The following is a 19,396-nucleotide window of genomic DNA, read 5'->3' on the forward strand; positions in this document are numbered from 1 at the left end:
CATCTACTAATCAAACAACCGCAAAAAAAAAAAAAAAAAAAAAAAAAAAACCCGTTGGCTAACTTATATCGTTATCCAGGCGATCCTAACCAGAGTCCCTTCTCAATTCTCCTATTCCAGGCCCCTCTCCCAATTAAGGTTCCTCGGGCTGTACTATATCCAGGCTCCAATTAGGCCTTCTTCATGCTTTGGTCCATATATCATTGCATATGTTTCTTCTCCGTTTCCAATCGCCTCCTTTCCTCTTTCTCCGTCTCCCACCCCTCCGTTCTCCATCTCCCTTTTACTGCTCCTCTGGCCTCATCTCGGCTGTCTGATATAAATAATGTGTGGTATACACCTCCCTACGCCTCTGAGCTCCTCTCTTTCCCTCTGCTTCCGATAACGGTTGCAATTGTACATTGTATGATAAGTTGGATTAAAACCAAGGTGCCTAAATATACCCTGGATATGCAGTACAAGCTTGCTTGATAACCCATAGGACATGTTTGCAAATACTGGATAGGCTCACCAAAAACAAACACACATACGTACATCTGCGCTACAGTCTCAGTTCATTGCATATAGGCTGAAGGACGAATCGAACGCTAGGCCAAGTTGAATTTCAAATATCACACAAAGTTGTGCGTAATTTTAATGTCGGGAATAAGAAATGTTAATTCATCGAATCAGATATTTTCCCAGGTCATCATGGAGTGGCCTAAACGTTTCCGACGGACTGCAAGGCAGAAACACTAACAGTAACATACCGTTGAGTTACCGTAACGTTAGAAATAACGTTACGGTTGCTGCGCATACGGGTTATCCGAGCAACCATTGGCATCTTAGACCACTGAGCCTCAGAAAACAAGTTAAACACTTTGAGCTCTTGAATTCTACCAGTGGGTTGAAATGTTTGTCAACTTACAGCGACGCTTATCATAAATCACTTACAAAACCTGATGAATTCTGGGGAGAAGCTGCCGATCACTTGGAGTGGTTTAAGCGGTGGAACCAAGTCTTGGACAATGATGACCAGCCGTTTACAAAATGGTAGACCAAATATTTTGAGTTGTGACACAGGACAAGGCTTGTTCCCTAAGCTAGGTGCTAAGATAGTAAATGACAAGCCCTTAACTTGGACTTTACCTAGTTAATATCTACAGTATAGGCCCTAATCTAGCCTGGCTACAGGCATATGACATATCCTCTATTATCATAATGTTGTCTTACTACTTTAGTTTAGGCTAAGAAATTAGGTCTGTTGTATACAATATATATTGTATTTTGTATAGGGTCTGTTATATTGGTTTTCCCAGGCGTGGAAGTGTCATGGAATCATAAACTAAGAGTAGGACTTTTAATTGATCATGAGTTGCATTGTCACACAATAGCTCATACTACGAGCCTTGGCATAGCTGGTGACTAGTGTCGTGAGGGAAGCGATCTGTTTACAAGTACAGAAATTTTTCCACTCCTGTAAAACATTTTGCTGGGTGATACCACCTACTGTAATTCCTGCTACATGACTATACCACCTTGCATAAGATGATAAGGACTGTTTCCTTGTACTCCCAAAAAACCTGATTACATGCTATGAAACCTACAGTATTATGTCATCAAGATTGCAAACATTAACAGTTTCACTGCCTCCTTATTACACCCTGTCTCGCTTTGTAAGATCAACATACTTTTCCTCCGCTTTAAAACAGGTTTGTTGGAGGAGAGATGAACATTTGCCACAATGCCATAGACAGACACGTTAACGACGGCCACGGGGAGCAAGTAGCCATTATTCACGACAGTCCGGTCACCGACAGAATTGAAAAGTTGACGTTTAACGATCTCAAAGATGAGGTACTCTTCTGCAGAGATTATCTGTTTAAGTGACCTCTTTCTAATTTAATTTTATGATGCTTGCTCTAGCAACCAGAAGAATGACAACCCAATATAGATGGGTGGGGGTATATATGCTTCCTAGAGTATCAACTTAAAGGCATTGAAGACTCGCCCAAACTGCATGCCGTGCTCTGAAAAAGTTAACTTTGCTTGCAAGTGAAGTTTTCTTCTTGTCGCTACAAAATGCAGACAGTAATGAAACGTGATACCTTGTTATGTTTTATCTAGACCTGAGATGTCCATCGCTGCTATCTACACCTCGCTGTGGGTATTGACCGAAGCTGTTTATATTGACTGTACATTAGTGTCTAATTACCGACGGCAGCAAGCTGTGTGTGTATTTTCTGGGATCGATGGTGGTGTCTAACACTTCTGTTACACCTCATTCGTAACTAGGTCAGATTACCGGCATGATATTGGTTATTCGCCATGGGCCTTCTGGTCGTAAAAATGCTAGATGGAGAGGAAATTAGACAAAAAGCTAGGGATCACACAGCAGTATATAAGATAATATGCATTATAATGGTAAGAATATCAAACGATCTGAAAGATGAGGTATTTTTCTGCAGAGATAATCCGTTTAGTGGCTTCTATTTTAATATCATCCATAAGGGATCAAGCAGCAGGTTATAAAATAATTTGCATAATAATTGCAAGAACATATCAATCGTAAACTCCACACACTGTTCTGCATATGTGAGGATGGACAAAACAAAAACTGGTAGGTCCCTATAGTTATTCCGAATACTGCAACAATAAATACATATGCAGCTATACCAGCAGAAATATTGGTGCGATATGAAGTCTGTGTATTCCATATATGCCACTACAAGTGTCAGGTAATGAAAACACCGTGCATACAGCTAGTAATGGCAGACACAGGTATAGTGTTTAAGAACTGTTCCGAAAGGAATAACCATGTGTTGTGGTCCTGGGTTAGTTTAATACCTAATGAACGATGACGAAACACATCCGAGAACAATAAATAGCGCTTGTCTGACATAGTTACTATGCATCCAGGGCAGAATACATCAAGTAAAACAGTATTATTAAATACCAATAGACTCCAGAGCTGCCAAAATCAACTATGTGGTGGAGAAACATGCTGAAATTAAATATAACATAGTCGAGGCCAAAAACATATAGAAAGGTCATAAGGCCTTTACATTTACAAACTGGGATGAAATTAGTTTTGATGTTGAAAGGAAAATTGTTTTCGAAGATTTGACTATTTCCATTGCATTCTTGTTGTTATTTTACATTAAATCATTGTTTTATCATTGCAGGTGTCTCGATTCAGCAGGGTATTGGTAGACCAAGGTATTCAGAAGGGTGATATTGTACTGATCTACATGCCTATGGTACCCCAAGCTGTGGTTGCCATGTTAGCCACGGCTAGATTGGGTGCCATACATAGCTTGGTCTTCGGTGGGTTTGCTTCCAAAGAACTCTCAGTTCGAATTAACCACTGTAAGGTTAGTCATTCGTCTTTCTTGGTTTCTCAAAATAGTTTTCTGAGGAAAAAAAAATCCCATAAAAATAGTCCAAATTTTCAATATTCCATCTTGGCCACAGTTGCTGCCACAAAACTAAAATTTCTTCAAGTGAAGAAACCCAGACACCACCAGTACCCTGCCTCACTTTATTGATAAGATCCGATGGTTCAGATGTGCAGTGGTCTACCATTTGTTATTATAAAGGGAGTAAGTATTTTAGTCTAATAATTTTGGTACGTGTTGGCCTGATAATTGGGCTCTTGTATATATTACGACATGTAATCCTTAAAAGAAGTTGTAAATGATTGGACTAATAATATCAACTCATAACAGAGTAAAATATTCTAAATGAAAATGTTTCCTCAGCCTAAAGTGATAGTCTCGGCTAATGTTGGCATCGAACCGTCCAGGACAGTCAACTATAAGGGTTTGTTAGATGCTGCCATTGAAATGAGTGACCATAAACCAAAGACTTGTATCATCCACAACAGGACAGGGGTAAGTAAACACATTTGTCATATGACTTGTGTCTACAAAAGATGTCTTTTGTCTCTCTGAAATGTTGAAATAGGTTCTTCTTTGTTTCATAGTTTACAAAATGTGATAAATCCAGAAAAAGCACAAAACCAACACACCTAAACCAAATGGACCACACCAAACTAGACAAGCCACACCAAATCCATTCCAAACTAATATATACAAAACCAACATAAAGAAATGCAAACAAAGCAAAATCTACCGAATAACACAAAACCAATCTAACCACACCATACCAAACCATACCAAACTATACCAATCAAGCTACACAAGCCAAACCATAAAAATTAAGCTCAACCAATCAAACCACACCAAAACATACCAAACAAAACCATTCGAACCAACACCAAACCAAAACATACCAAACTAAAACCAATTTCACCAAACCAACCAAGACCAATCTAACCACACCATACCAAACCAAACCAACCTATATACCAATCAAACCACACACACCAAACCATACTTATTAAGCTCAACCAATCGAACCACACCAAACCTTACCAAACTAAGCCGATCGAACCAACACCAAACCAAAACATACCAAATTAAAACCAATTTCACCAAACCAATCAAACTACACCAAACCAAACCAACCTATACCAATCAAACCACACAATCCAAACCATACCAATTCAGCTCAACCATTTGAACCAAACCATACCAAACTAAACCAATGGAACCGACACCAAACCAAAACATACCAAATTAAAACCAATTTCACCAAACCAACCAAAACCAATCAAACCACACCAAACCAAACCAACCTATACCAATCAAACCACACAATCCAAACCATACCAATTCAGCTCAACCATTTGAACCAAACCATACCAAACTAAACCAATGGAACCGACACCAAACCAAAACATACCAAATTAAAACCAATTTCACCAAACCAACCAAAACCAATCAAACCACACCAAACCAAACCAACCTATACCAATCAAACCACACAATCCAAACCATACCAATTCAGCTCAACCATTTGAACCAAACCATACCTAACTAAACCAATTGAACCGACACCAAACCAAAACATACCAAACTTAAACCATTTTCACCAAACCAACCAAAACCAATCGAACCACATCAAACCAAACCATACAAAACCAAATGTTTCATGCACACATGGTGTTGAAGTTGATGATTTGGTGTCTGGATGTGCATGCTTAACTATTATAAATGGATGAATTTGGAATGACTAGAACTTATGAAAGAAAACTGGATTACATATTAATGGGATATGTTGAGTAGCAATACATCACTATAATCATTGTCAAATCATTAAATTGCATTAAGAACACTTGCATTCAGTGTTAAATGAATTAAGCTGCAAAAATAAATTTTGTGATCAGTAGAGGTATAATTGGTCATATTTACTACACTAATATGGTAGCCTGTAGTTTCTCATTGAAATTTTCAGTTTCCTTTTACTGTAATTGCACATAATGCAGTTGTACATCTATCTCGACAGATTATTTAGAAAAACAGAATGAAGCTGTGTATAGTAAGACAAACTACAGGATGAAGCTGTGTATAGTAAGACAAACTACAGGATATTTTGTTTGGATAGCTCCATAGTCGCACATAGGAGATTGAGATTTTACGGTCATGTAGCAAGACTCCAGGAGGACGCTCCAGCAAAGGTTGCTTTAAGAGAAGCATTGAGACATACTGCTAAACCAGTAGGAAGGCCCGTGACTACCTTGCTTGGAAAAATAAAGTCGCAATTTAAGGACGTTAACATTAACAATTTTGAGGAAGCAATAAACCTTGCGCAAGATCGTGATACGTGGCGGAGGTTAATCACTGAGCATGTCCGATAGACGAGACTCAACTTACTACTACTACTAGCTCCTTTTAAGAGATAAGTCGTAATCTTTACAACCTTTCAAAACTTGCAAGCTTGCAGTTTTGTTCTGGTCTATAGCAATATTCATGTAGTGATAACACCAAAACTATTGTTAACTTCATTCATGTTGAAACAAACAAACAGTAGATATCAAACATAGATTTTGAAACGTGAACAATGTACATAAAGATAAGATTAACAGATGACAGAGTTACATAGCAAACAGGCTAAAGATATGACGGTATCAGTTAAGAGTAGAACAGCAGGGTTTGTCTGCTGAAAAATAAATATACATGAGCACTGCATACATATTTGTGTGTTTTATACAGTTTCTCACTGAGTTATTTAGTTGCCAGGGAAAACTTTATCTTGTATCATATCGCAAAACACTACACAAAATGTTCAAGTTGCTGTACAAGTTTCAAGAGGTAAATTGTAGTCTTCTACACAGGAACTACAGTATTCAATGAGAGAAAAAAAAATTGAGCCTTAAATAAATGCTACATAACATTTGAATGCTAAATTATTCCCTGGTTACCTTTTACTGCAGTTACATATGAAATTATGTTACATATAAACCTATTCATCTCTCCTACAGGGTAAATATTGGTAATATTTAGTATTGTACACTTAGTTGGACACCCAAATTTGCTCTTTGGGCAACCAAAAGGTAAGACCTGGTTGGTCCGAGCAATAACCAGGAAAAGTCCTTAATCCAATATCCTGCCCCTGTGTAATAATCATCATTTAAAATCAGTGTGTCTGTCATCATGTGATTATGAGCTACTTACCAATTGAATCAAACATTTTTGGTTGAAAAGACACTGTTTAATGGTATGCGGTATTGGCCCCAAATATGCTAGATATGCAAATACGGTCACCTCTGGTCAAAATTCTTGAACTGTTTTCATTAAAACCTTCAAGGAAATTGTCCTCACTGAGACATTCAGGCATCTTATGTGTTTCCTTAAAAATGTCTGAGAACATTTTGGAGGGTAAAGACCTCCAGGAAACTACTTTTTGAAAAACAACAAAAATTGACTAACTTTAAGCACATATACATGGACCGTATATTTCACAAGTCACTACAACAAGCTCATATACAGAACATATAGTAATTCAATTGCAGTTGAAAATGATTAGCCATTGTTTAAGAGGTACTTTTCTTCATAATTTATGAGAATAAGTTGCACTTCCTGTTGTCATTCCTCCATTTTCTTCCGATTCCTTCCTGCAGTATCCAGAAGCTGACATGGTCAAAGGTCGTGACCTTCAATGGAGTAGTGCCGTTAGTGACGCCAAGCCTCATGACTGCGTGCCAGTCGGAGCCATGGATCCACTTTATATCTTATACACGTCAGGGACCACAGGATTGCCGAAGGTGAGTTCGCAGTAGCAAAGTTTCGGCAAACTTAAGTGGTAAAACTGAAGATGCAAGCTGTGTCAGGTGAATTGGAGACAGAGTGAATCACTCCATTTTATAGAACAGACATAAAATGCTTTACTTTTCGTTGATTCTGTGTATCTTAAGAAATAAAGAATAAAGTTTTATTTTCACATTGAAGCAACTTTTGGCATAAATTTTGTTTGCAAAATATTGGATTATTTTTTAATACTAAAAATGCCATAACAATACAATCAAACAATTGTTTGTCACCCTGGAATCAATATTTACTCCCTTGTTAATTGTATTTAATAGTAACAAATGTTATTAATCGATATTTGCATATTTGTTAGGTTTCGCAAAATCTTAGAATTTGGACTGAAGCACAGGTCTACAAAACTAGGATTTACATGTAGAATGTTTGTTTTAATATGTATCTATGACTTTTTAATTGTCATCGACCTGTGAATCATTTATAAATTTTCTACATAATTTGACTCTGGAGAAAACCCAATGTTTTAATCTCATTTGCTTTATTTCTACTTGAGGCCCCAGTGCGTCCAAGTGCAGGATATGCAGTAGTTTTATATTGGACGATGAAAAATATTTACGGCATGGAACCTGGAGAGGTAGGTTTATAGACTCAAGGTGATGCTGTTTTTTTTTTTTATATATGAGAAATGGGACTGGAATAAGTTCATGCATAGATGCTCACAAATTACATGCATAGGTGCTCAAAATAATATCATCCACACCAAAGTGTTGTAGGATAATCATCACAGATCATTTAGGATGTTATATGGTTCAGTGCCATGGTGGATAGCTAAGATGTATACATGTATGTATTTGTATATATATTAGATCCTCCTGCAAGCAGGAACTCGCGAAGAAGCCATCATTGGCTTATCAAAGCCGCAAGCTGACCGAAGTCAGTCTCTAACTTTCATATTTAATGTCCATGATTATGAATTGTCAATTGTCAACAACTCTGTAACTGGACTACATACATTAATCTTGGAGTGACTCGACTTGGGGACCTTATGATTGAAAGGCACCGGCGTTAACCACTGAGCTAACACACCTTACATGCTATGTAATATAGATTTAATGTTGTACAGCTGATATGTAGTAGATTATGTGGTGTAAAGCTAGAATATTTTATGTATTTTGCATTGGTGTATAACTGACATATCAGCTATGTAACAGATCCTATGGTGTAAAGATGTGTGCTATGTAATATGGTTCTGTGGTGTATAACTGACATATATCAGCTATGTTACAGATCCTATGGTGTAAAGGTGTATGCTATGTAACATGGTTCAGTGGTGTATAACTGACATATATCAGCTATGTAACAGATCCTATGGTGTAAAGATGTGTGCTATGTAACATGGTTCAGTGGTGTATAACTGACATATATCAGCTATGTAACAGATCCTATGGTGTAAAGATGTGTGCTATGTAACATGGTTCTGTGGTGTATAACTGACATATCTGATATATAACAGATCCTATGGTGTACAGATGTGTGCTATGTAACATGGTTCTGTGGTGTAACTGACATATATCTGCTATGTAACAGATCCTATGGTGTAAAGATGTGTGCTATGTAACATGGTTCTGTGGTGTAACTGACATATATCAGCTATGTAACAGATCCTATGGTGTAAAGATGTGTGCTATGTAACATGGTTCTGTGGTGTATAACTGACATATCTGATATATAACAGATCCTATGGTGTACAGATGTGTGCTATGTAACATGGTTCTGTGGTGTAACTGACATATATCTGCTATGTAACAGATCCTATGGTGTAAAGATGTGTGCTATGTTATATATGCTTATAGATCTGTATCACTTTCACAAAAACTATACAAGTGAATATGATTCTAAGTTTTTTAACTATACGGATAAATGTTGCAGGATAAACAATTCGCCATGTCCTTTCATATAGTGTGTTGTCTTTGAATCTCCGTAAAGCATAAATATTGTAATAGCGGTAAATTTTTCTAATCTATCCTTCCTGTACAGGTCTGGTGGGCTGCTTCTGACCTTGGTTGGGTCGTTGGCCATTCATACATCTGTTATGCACCCCTCCTGCATAGGAACACCACAGTTCTTTATGAGGTTGGTACCTTATAAATAACTTTAATCCATTCCTTTAGGTCCCCTTTTCCTACCCCAAAGGATTCCCTTTGCCTACCCTAATGACTGCAAACCATATTTTTCCCATTCCAATTCTTGTACACTCTCTGTTTGTATATGACAAACATATTTTTAACAGAAGGACATTCAGTGAAAGTGACTGAACTATCTTGTTAAGCACAAAGACCAGTTTATGCCAGCTCACAGATGCTCCCATGACTGGGTATTTGTTTGACCATTTCACAAAAATTCCTAGCTGTGATTAAGGGCCCAAAATAGTATTTTATGTGTAGCGAAGACTGGCAAGCAAGGTGCTTTGCTTTGCTTTATTTTATTTTTATATTTATATAGCGCTTTATACCAGCGATAGGTCTCACAGTGCTTTACAGACGTTATATTACCCCTGGTCAATGATAACCTGTCCCGGAGACAATCCCTCCAGTCGGCAGCAGTTATATACTGCGCCCAATGACAAGTTACCTCACAGGTACCCATTTAACCCCTGGGTGGAGAGAGGCAAGTGAGATAAAGCATCTTGCCCAATGACACAATGTAATGAACTAGGCATGAATCGAACCAGCAATCCTTGGATCACGAGTCCGACGCCTTAGCCAATTGGCCACCACCCTCTCAATTGTTCACCGGGTTGTATGGATCTTGGGTTAGGGTAGTGGTTTAACTTTATCTTCAGGGTATGTGAGGGTAGCAGTATACCAAATTACCAATCATGGGGTATATTCATATTGAGATGCAGCTCAGTTTTGAAGAAGGAACTCCGATACAAATCTTAAAGAAAAACCAAAAATATTGTTTGAATATGCATCTATGATGACTCACCTGTTTGCTTCAAGTTCACTTCTGGTGCAAGCTGGGACCAATTTCAATGATTGATATGTCAAAAACAGTATGTAGGAATTGAATACAAATTTTCACCAGGGTGGTTAATAGAATAAATTCCTCTTCCATCATTCAAAAGTATATATATATATATATATATATATATATATATATATATATATATATATATATATATATATATATCCAACTTGAATGTCAGTTTTGATATTAATATTTATCTCTATTTTCAGGGCAAACCCGTTGGTACGCCGGATCCTGGAGCTTTCTTCCGTGTCATTCAGGATCACAATGTCACAAGTATGTTCACGGCACCCACAGCCCTGAGGGCCATCCGTAAAGAAGATTTTGACGGCAATCATTCCAAGAGTTACTCTTTTCCAAAGTAAGTACCCATTGGGGAGGATTTTGGCATGGATTTGACATTCCCCATCGTAGATATTGAACAAAGCCCTCATTGTCACACTTGTGTGGAAGTTTTGGGGACTGCAATCTTTCCTCTGACTCTCTCTTCTTCGTTCTACCCTCAACCCCACCCCTTCCCAATTGTTCAGACTTTTTTTGACACTGCCCTTCATACATTCACCAAAATCGTATCATTGGCTTCTCCTTGATCCTCCCCTTCAGCCTGGTCACCTCATACCAAGATCTGTCACAGTTGGCTTTAAAGTTGTTTCTCTTCCCTCTTTCAATTAAATCCCCACTGACAAACAAATGTATATATACAAACAACTACGTTGTGTTCTTTACCTCTCACAGCTTCAAAAATCTCTTTGTTGCCGGGGAGATCTGTGATCACGAAACCCTGCACTGGTGTAGAGAAACCTTCAAGGTTCCAGTCATTGACCACTGGTGGCAAACAGGTACTCCTATGAACACCACTTGGTCTAAGGTTTATCACTATTTCCCCTCCCCTTCCCCTCCCCCTCCCCCTCCCCCTTATATGCTAGAAAATTAAATAATGGTCATTCATGCTCAGGGTTTGAGCTCTGACCAGCAAAGAAAAGGTGGATTTTTCATCTGAGAGAAATCCACATTTTTTTCCATTTTAAATGGTTTTCTAAAATAACCCCCAAATCCTAATTAAGCGTGAAGTGTAAGTTATTTGGCGTCTCACACATGCACGTGTGGTTTCTTAACAGCCAATCAGACTGCTATTATTATTCAGGCTGATATTATCAGCCTTCATTATGATCTATAGTCTGGGGTTGTCATATTTCATGTCAACAATTATTATTATTTTTTATTTACCAAATTCTATTAACCCCCCCCCCCCCCCCAAAAAAAATGGTATGCATTTGGTCATTTAAATACCATGTTGCAACTAGATGTTCTGACATTGTTTTCTATGTAGAATTGATTTTCTCTCTGCCCAAATTTTTAAACAGAGACTGGATGGGCCATAACTGCCACCTGTCTTGGTCTAGGAGACGAAGCTACAGCGAGGGACCAGTCCATCGGTAAACCAGTGCCTGGCTGGGATGGTGAGTCATCATTTATTGTTGATGGTCGTTGCTTCATAGATGACTCGACTTGAGGCAGGAAAACTCACTGGTGATGACTTGTTTTTGAAATCTAATATAGTGTGCAGAAGTACCACATTTAGTTAAAGAAGCCTATTGTATTTTTTTGGGGGGGTCAAAGGTCATTTGGGGTCATCATAGGTCAAATCGTATACCCTCACTATACATTACGTCAGATTCATGAAGAAAACTGCTCATGTTACATCATCGAAACCACAATGCATTTTTGCATTCTGGTTGAAACTTACAAATAAAATGACTCATTAGCATGCTATTTCTTCAGTTAGTGTTCTTGCAGGACAGTGAAAGGAAAGGTTGCTTTCTTCTTTGTTAGTTTTTTTTTTCTCACAACAGTTTTTTTTTTATATATTCCTTTAAGCAATGATGGATATTGTTGAAACTTATACATATTCATTAATATAACCTTTAACCTTTCAATTTTTTTGTTATTGTAGTTCATGTCTTGGACAGTGACAATGGACAAGAAGTGAGCAGGGGACAACTTGGTAACATTGCAGTCAAGTAAGTCAACGAAATGACTGCTTCACATCTATGGGATGCCGGGGAAGGGTGGTGGGAGGAAGGGAGGGAGGAAGCAGAGAGGCCTGGAGGGGACTGGAATAGGGAACTTATTTCGTGTCACAAGTGTTTACATGTTGCGAGTGGGGATTAAACTCATTAAAATCGAGATAATCTGAGGTTTTGTGAGAATTAGTACTACTTTAAAAATTGTTTTGTGTAGCCATTGTTATCTTTAACATGTGTATTGTCCAAAAGTTATAGCATGTTGAACTTGCTAAAAGTGTCCACAACCTTTCTACTTAACATGCAATTTCTTAACAGGTTTCCTTCAGCAGAATTTTATTCTTGATATGTCAGTCCCACAAATCTGAATCTCACATCTGTTTCTTTCCTTTTTGCCAGGTTACCACTTCCTCCTGGTTCATTCTCATCACTATGGCAACAAGGCGATAGATTTGTGACTACCTATTTTCAAAAATTTCCTGTAAGTGTGCTTTCTTGAATACAAACATTAAACCAGATCTTGTGCCATTCAATCAAAGTGTCTAACAGGCCCATTTATTGCAGATGTTATATATGAGAATAACTGGGCGATTATGTGATATTGGTGGTTTAAAACCTTGGTTTTCACTTTTTAACTTTGTTTTCACAAAAATGGAAACTTTCACATTGTTTGATGTAGGTTAGTTCTCACAAACAATATTTGTTTTGGTGCCTTTATGAAAGATATTTCTTTTCTATGTTCGTTGGTCACTCCTCAGGGTTACTACGATACAATGGACGCTGGAATACATCACCCAGATGACTTCATATCCATCAATGCCAGGGTTGATGATGTCATCAATGTCGCCGGACATCGCATCTCTGCTAGTGCTGTTGAAGAGGTCAGCTTTGTCATTTCATTTAAGTCCATTGTGTGATGTAAGATTTTGCTCAGGTCTGAAGCAATTCTTTAAGCTTATATTAGTAGAGCTGATACAGAGATGACCAGGATTGATCTGTCCGTCAGCTTATATCTGTCACAATTAATGTCAGAGTCGTTATAAGGACACTTCATTTTTTGGCCAGGTCGAGTGAGAAGAAAAAAAAACACTTCACAAAGTTAGGGTGACTTCACATATGACATGTATTGACTTACCTGTACTTGTTACAACACTGCACAATAGAGTCATCATCCCTCTAGGTCTATAATCAATGTGATTTGCCTGCGATATGATTTTCACTAACGCTAATGGTTAAAGTAGTGCCAAACGAGAGAGAATGAACTGTTAACAATTATCTTCCAAAGAAACCTGTGTCATACTGTATGAAAGTTAGAGGGCCTGAAGTTGTGATCTCAGCGGGATCTTCTTTACTGTGTGCCACTGGAGATGATCCTGCTAGGATGAAAAAGTCAGGCTCTCTTACTTTGATTCATAAAATTGGAAAGAGCCAAGAAATTTATGGCTAGAATGGTAGAGCTCACCGACTGAAAAACTGAATTTCTCATGAAATATCTGGCCTGCTGGTTTCTGGGTTGTATCGAATGAAAGCGGAGCATAACCCCTGGTTGCATGGTAGTGTGGCTTCAAACTGCCCCGCCCCAACCCTCCCCTCCCTGAAGCAAAGAAATGGCTATTTAAGGGATGGCCACCAACTAACAAGGGTTGGATTGTGCAGTTGGTAGAGCCCTGGGGTTTGTAACCCAGAGGTCCCTGGTCTTAAAATCCTGTTCTAGACTCATAAATTTCATTCCTTTTTTCCTTTGCCTAAAAACTCCCTATCAGTTTTGTATTATTCATTTACTAATATATAACTATAAATTAATTAAAAGTAGAATTGTTAGACATGTCAGAGAAATGATCATGTTTTTGATTGGTCCTCATTTCTCACTCCAGGCTATGGTCAATCAAGGAGACATTGTGGAGTGTGCTACCATTGGACTGAAGGACAGCCTGAAGGGACATGTGCCTGTAGGACTGTGTGTTTTACGATCAGGTATGCAAAGTCTTCTATTCACATGTAGTTAGAAAAGACAATGTTAGACGAGGTGTCTTGCGGTTAATATGTGTCTTAACATGTCTTATTGTATCTGAAAATTTGGAAGTGTTATTGTCTAGAGGGACATAGTAGGATTGGGTGTTTCATGATGCATTAAGTTAGAAAGAGAAAGTGACATTAGAAGAAAGTGTTTTTATTCTTAATGTGTGGCTTAACGTGCCTTAAAATCAGTAAGGGATATTGTCAAGAGTGGCAGATATATGGGGAGTGTGCGTTTTACAACCAGGAAGTCTCTCGTAATTGAGAAAGCTATTAAAAATTCACTAGAGATGCACCTACCAGTAACGTTTTTGTATTTTGCTGTGATCAGGTTCTTAGGCATCCCACTTGCATTACGTTAATAAGCTAAGACAACACCAGAAGTGATGTATTATGGTGTATGTATGTCTGCATGTGTCTTACTTAAATAATCTCAAAAAAGCTAATAGCTAAAAAAAAAATTCTTAAATGGTTAGAGATATAAAGTTGCTGATTTAAAGTGATTTAAGGCTAAAAGTTAAAAAAAAAAATTCTAAAAGGGTTAGAGATCATATAAAGTTGCTGATTTAAAGTGATATTTCCTGATATTTTTTAAAATTTTTTATAAGGGGTCACCAAGTCTGAAGACCAAATTGTTAAAGAGGTGATTCACTGTGTCAGGGACAGTATCGGACCAGTGGCTGCTTTCAAGAGTGCTGTGGTCGTGTCAAAACTACCAAGGACCAGATCAGGGAAAATATCAAGACAGACTGTGGCTGCGATGGCAAACGGAGAGGAATTTAAGGTTGGTCACTCGTTAAAACATGTGACATGGATTCGGGAAATTTCAACAATGGTCAATTGTTGAAATCCCTTTGTCAGAATAACATTTAACGTCAGTTTTCTCTTGATCCTAGCGGCTTGTTAACAATGTAACAAATGATATCAACCAGCAGTGTAAATAATTTTGATTAGATTGTCACAAGTTTAGTGACTTTATATGTCATCATTGTTAGCCGGCCCCAAATATGCTAGAGGGTCAAGTAACTGTCGCTCACGTTTAAAATTTCAAACGTCTTACCGTCAAAGCCTGAAAGATCTCTCTTGTTCCTCACTGAGAGTTGTCAAATTAAACAATTCCTTTTGTCTGGAAATAATAATGGAGATTTTTCTGATACATTGAATGAAACTGGTGTAATCCTTGGCCTCACACAATATTCCAGGGACTGTGGCCAGACTATGGTGACCCAGAGTTAGAGGAATCGCCAAAGGTCACCAGTATTGACCCCAAACATGCTAGAAATTTCACATAATGGTACTCATGGTCCAATTTCAACTAAAAGCGTTTTGACTAACATCCTCAAGACGTTTTCCACATCGAAACTTTAATGGTCAAATGTTAACAATTCCTCAACGTCTGGAAATATTTGGGAGATGCAGAGCTACTTTTGAAAACTTTTGAGCATTTTTCAGCATCCTCAAATTTGGGGCCAGTTGATTTATAACCAGTGTTGTAGTACTGGAAATGGATTCTAAAATGGCTGAACTCAGACTATGGTACTTGGAGCCTCCAATACTTGGAAGTACTTGGTACTCAGATAAAAGTAGTTGACTACAGAACTGTTGATAAGACTACGCGTATCCGCTCTGCAGAGTGTCAAGTTGCTGGTCCAGTCATCCTTTGGTAAAGGAACTTCCACATTTTTTTGTTGATGAATCACATAAGAAAGAATTTATTAGATCCTCTCTCTCTATTTCTCTTTGCCTCTCAGATACCTCCTACAATTGAAGATCCAACAGCTTACAGCGAAGTAAGAGAGGCCTTGCAGAAAGCAGGAATCATTTCTTAAAAAGTGGTTCAATGTTAAGTCAATCATGAACAGAATGCATGCAAGGTCAATTATAAAGGAGCAAAGACATTCTTGGCTTGACCGTGATTCAGGATCCAGTGATCTCAGGGGTGCACATTCTTTTGTTTTTATCCAGCCTTAAAGGCATTGAAGACTCGCCCAAACTGCGTGTCACTCTCTGGAAAAAGTTAACTTTCCGTAGCTTGCAAGTGAAGTTTTCTTCTTGTCGCTACAAAATGGGGACAGTTATGAAATGTGATACCTTGTTTTCTTTATCTGGACCTGAGATGTCCAGCGCTGCTATGTACACTGTGTTGTGGGTATTAACCATAGCTGCATGTATTGACTGTACACTAGTGTCTAATGTGTGTATTTTCTGGCATCGATGGTGGTGTCTAACAATTCTGTTACACCTCATTCGAACAGATTACTGGCATCAGACGTTTCTTTGTGCGCGAGTCTTCACTACCTTTAATGTTCTTTGGTTTTAGACCCAAATTTTAATATTGCTGCAACTTTTCAAGAGTACTCTCCTGGTGGTTCTACATATCCCAGAAAATCAGCAGAGATGGGATTTTAATGAAAAAAGTTTGATTCAGGTCCCTCAGTGTGTGTATTCAAGTTTTACTAATTGAAAGGCATTTAAACCAAGAGACCATAAGATAATATAAGAAAAATGCTATATTTTTGCATCATGAAAATCTTCATCATAGCCAGAGGAGTAAACTCCCCATATCATGTTGTATTTATCATGTTGTTCAAATGTTGTTGTTTCTTGAAATGTTCAAGAAATGAGACGAAGGTCTTCACCACTTAATGAAGATGTAAACATTTAATAAGGATGGCGTGAGGGGGATACCAAGGGGGAGGGGGGTTGGGGGAGGGGTGCTTGTTAAACCTTTTCTAAATTCTCTAGATCGAGCTCTTGTATTGATTTGAATCCTCAGGAAACGGCGGTAGAATTGAAAACAACATTTTTGTTGGCCACCTTTGAGTGTTGTTGATGTATAACTGGTTAGAGATTCTTGTGCGTGGGTATCATAAAGTATGTATTTCATGGGTTAATATTGCTAAATAAGCATCGCATGGTGGTGTCTTTATCTCTCTGTAGGAGGTGCGATCCAGGTGACGAAGAAATAATTTTTGATTTTGATACACAGATCTTTGACTCTTGTTGGCTCAATTTGTATGATATCATGACCTAGGAGTTTAAATAATTTGTTTTATTGCTGCATTTTGCTTTAAATTTGACATAAGCTTCATAAATTTGCTTAAATAATCTTTTTTATTGCTGCATTCTTCGTTAAATTTGACATAAGCTTCATAAATTTGCTTTATTATCACTTTTGTTCAGTAGTAGAAATATTGTAATGTCTAATCAAAGAACAACAATATGGTTGGTCCTCAGTTAATCCAATTTTTTTTATCAAGCAAATCATATTTAATTCTTACTTACTTATTGGACTATTCTGTGCACCAGGATCGTCAAGTTAGCAAAATAGAAAACAGCTCTGTTTGTCAAATTCTTAGAATCATCAAGAGTAACTTTTTGGAAAGTGTCTTAACATTTCATTTCATTCCATTTATTTCATTTCATTTATTAGTTTCTTTGCAACAACTACATAAATCATGCAGTGTCATAAATGGATGTCATAACAGACAAATTTACAGTAACACAATATACATGACGGTATATAAATCGATGCAAAAAGAAGTGACCTAAAAAAAACCTTGGTTGGCTGGTCAATTTGCCTATTTATGATACTAAATTTTAGTAGAATTAATATATCATACTATTAAGTGCACATTAGTACTAATTATGAAAGCAATAAAATAAATATATATTTTTGGGTAAACTCTTGGCATAATCATGTAAAAATAAGAAGCAAACTTAATCATTGCTTGAAAAAATTTGGGAAAATTGTCTTAAAATCATGTCATTTATGGAGAATAAGATATATGCTTTAGTTATTAGTCTATATTATAAAGTCTATAGTCAAAGGTGAAAAAGAATTTGTTCAATATCATAAGGTTGTTAGTATCATGTAAATCAATCATCCGCAAACTGTGAGGCCATGACACATGGTTCTTGCAACCCCACTGGTCGGAACCCACTTTAAGAACGATGTTACCTGGAAGGAAAAATAATTTGGACCTTTCTTAAGCACAAGACAGCTCTTTTTTTATGTACTTTGCACAAAATATATTCATAGGTTTATAACCATTAATATTATTATGACTAAAATGTTTGTTGAACATTTACCAGTGCCAAATACATTCTGGGATATCAAGAAATAAACATGTCAAAATCATTGAAGAGTTGATTTTCTCCTTTCTCAATTTTTCTGTCTATTAGTGCAATATTTATGGAAAATGATCATTCAGCAAACCAAGGGCAACACCCCCCTCCCCCCCCCCCCCTTTGTAGAATGCTGTATCCATCTCTGCTGATGAATCTTTGTGCTACATTGAGGGTGCATTCAACTTTGTGTGAATGTTGAATAATTCAACCTGGTTGTTGTAAAGTTACAAACTAATAAAACAACACAGAATATAAGCTTTGAAATCATTGTTATTACGGATGGTTTATTTGTAGTACTAATGCACAGGCGCACAGCTTGGTTAAGCTCCCGAAATGGCAGTTCTCGCAATACACCGTTAGACGGTAGGATGTACATGTATGTAATTTAAGTACTACAGCAAGAGTATGTGTGTAACGAATTACGTTCTCTATATTTTCTCACTCCTCAATTATCTCCAAGTCATGCGCTACGTAGAATGATGCATGATGGGATTTGTTAACAGGACAACATATGAATAATCATGAACTTGGATATGACAATCATCTCTCTGTATTTGACAATATTTTCTCAAAGGCTGCCATCTCTTATCACCAAAGAAACTATGCAATAAAGGCTCAAAATGTGATGTCATATTATAGATAGGCTCAAGTTTTCACCCTTATAGGTCAAGTATCTTCAAATCTATATCTCCCAAACAGACTAATATTACCCCTTCCCTTCCCTCCCCCCCCCCACCTCCCCAAAAAATAAAAATTCCCAAAGAGACAGACTTTCTTAACCTGGGCAGTCATTCATATTAACAGGCTTAGAAAAGACAGAAGAAAATAGAAGTCATATTAATTTTTTCTTTTGTTCCAATCTATTACAAATTGTTATACACATCAGGCACAGAAAGACATCAATTGTTTTTTTTATTACATAAAAAAACAATATAGAAATAGGAAGAAGTGAGATCATTTTTGTAAAACTTGTGTGATATTAAGAAATGATTTCCTCTGTTCTTTGCATCAAAGGAAGTACATTTTTAACAAACTACTACTTCGAACCCC

At 37.4% G+C, this 19,396-nt stretch overlaps 1 protein-coding gene across 1 annotated transcript; it reads left to right on the top strand.

The window, feature by feature from the left end:
• The first annotated feature begins 428 nt into the window (after positions 1 to 428).
• Positions 429 to 18,361, top strand: LOC139969609 (acyl-CoA synthetase short-chain family member 3, mitochondrial-like). Its single transcript, XM_071974721.1, has 16 exons — positions 429 to 1,032; positions 1,692 to 1,836; positions 3,165 to 3,353; positions 3,741 to 3,872; positions 7,004 to 7,147; positions 7,699 to 7,779; positions 9,183 to 9,278; positions 10,385 to 10,536; positions 10,911 to 11,014; positions 11,540 to 11,635; positions 12,130 to 12,196; positions 12,599 to 12,680; positions 12,958 to 13,080; positions 14,074 to 14,173; positions 14,824 to 14,999; positions 15,967 to 18,361. Exons 1-16 carry the CDS (start codon positions 653 to 655, stop codon positions 16,042 to 16,044), a joined length of 2,145 nt encoding a protein of 714 aa, XP_071830822.1. The 5' UTR covers positions 429 to 652; the 3' UTR covers positions 16,045 to 18,361.
• Positions 18,362 to 19,396: the final 1,035 nt, after the last annotated feature.

Source organism: Apostichopus japonicus, chromosome 7, assembly GCF_037975245.1.
Source record: "Apostichopus japonicus isolate 1M-3 chromosome 7, ASM3797524v1, whole genome shotgun sequence".
In the NCBI taxonomy this organism is placed as follows: Eukaryota; Metazoa; Echinodermata; class Holothuroidea; order Aspidochirotida; family Stichopodidae; genus Apostichopus; species Apostichopus japonicus.

What these genes read in the sequence shown, in the direction of transcription:
- LOC139969609 (XM_071974721.1), top strand. Translation starts at nt 653, where the DNA reads ATGTTAATTCATCGAATCAGATATTTTCCCAGGTCATCATGGAGTGGC. An exon ending in TTCGAATTAACCACTGTAAG is followed by an intron (nt 3,354 to 3,740) that starts GTTAGTCATTCG and finishes ATGTTTCCTCAG; the next exon opens with CCTAAAGTGATAGTCTCGGC. An exon ending in CTTGGTAACATTGCAGTCAA is followed by an intron (nt 12,197 to 12,598) that starts GTAAGTCAACGA and finishes CCTTTTTGCCAG; the next exon opens with GTTACCACTTCCTCCTGGTT.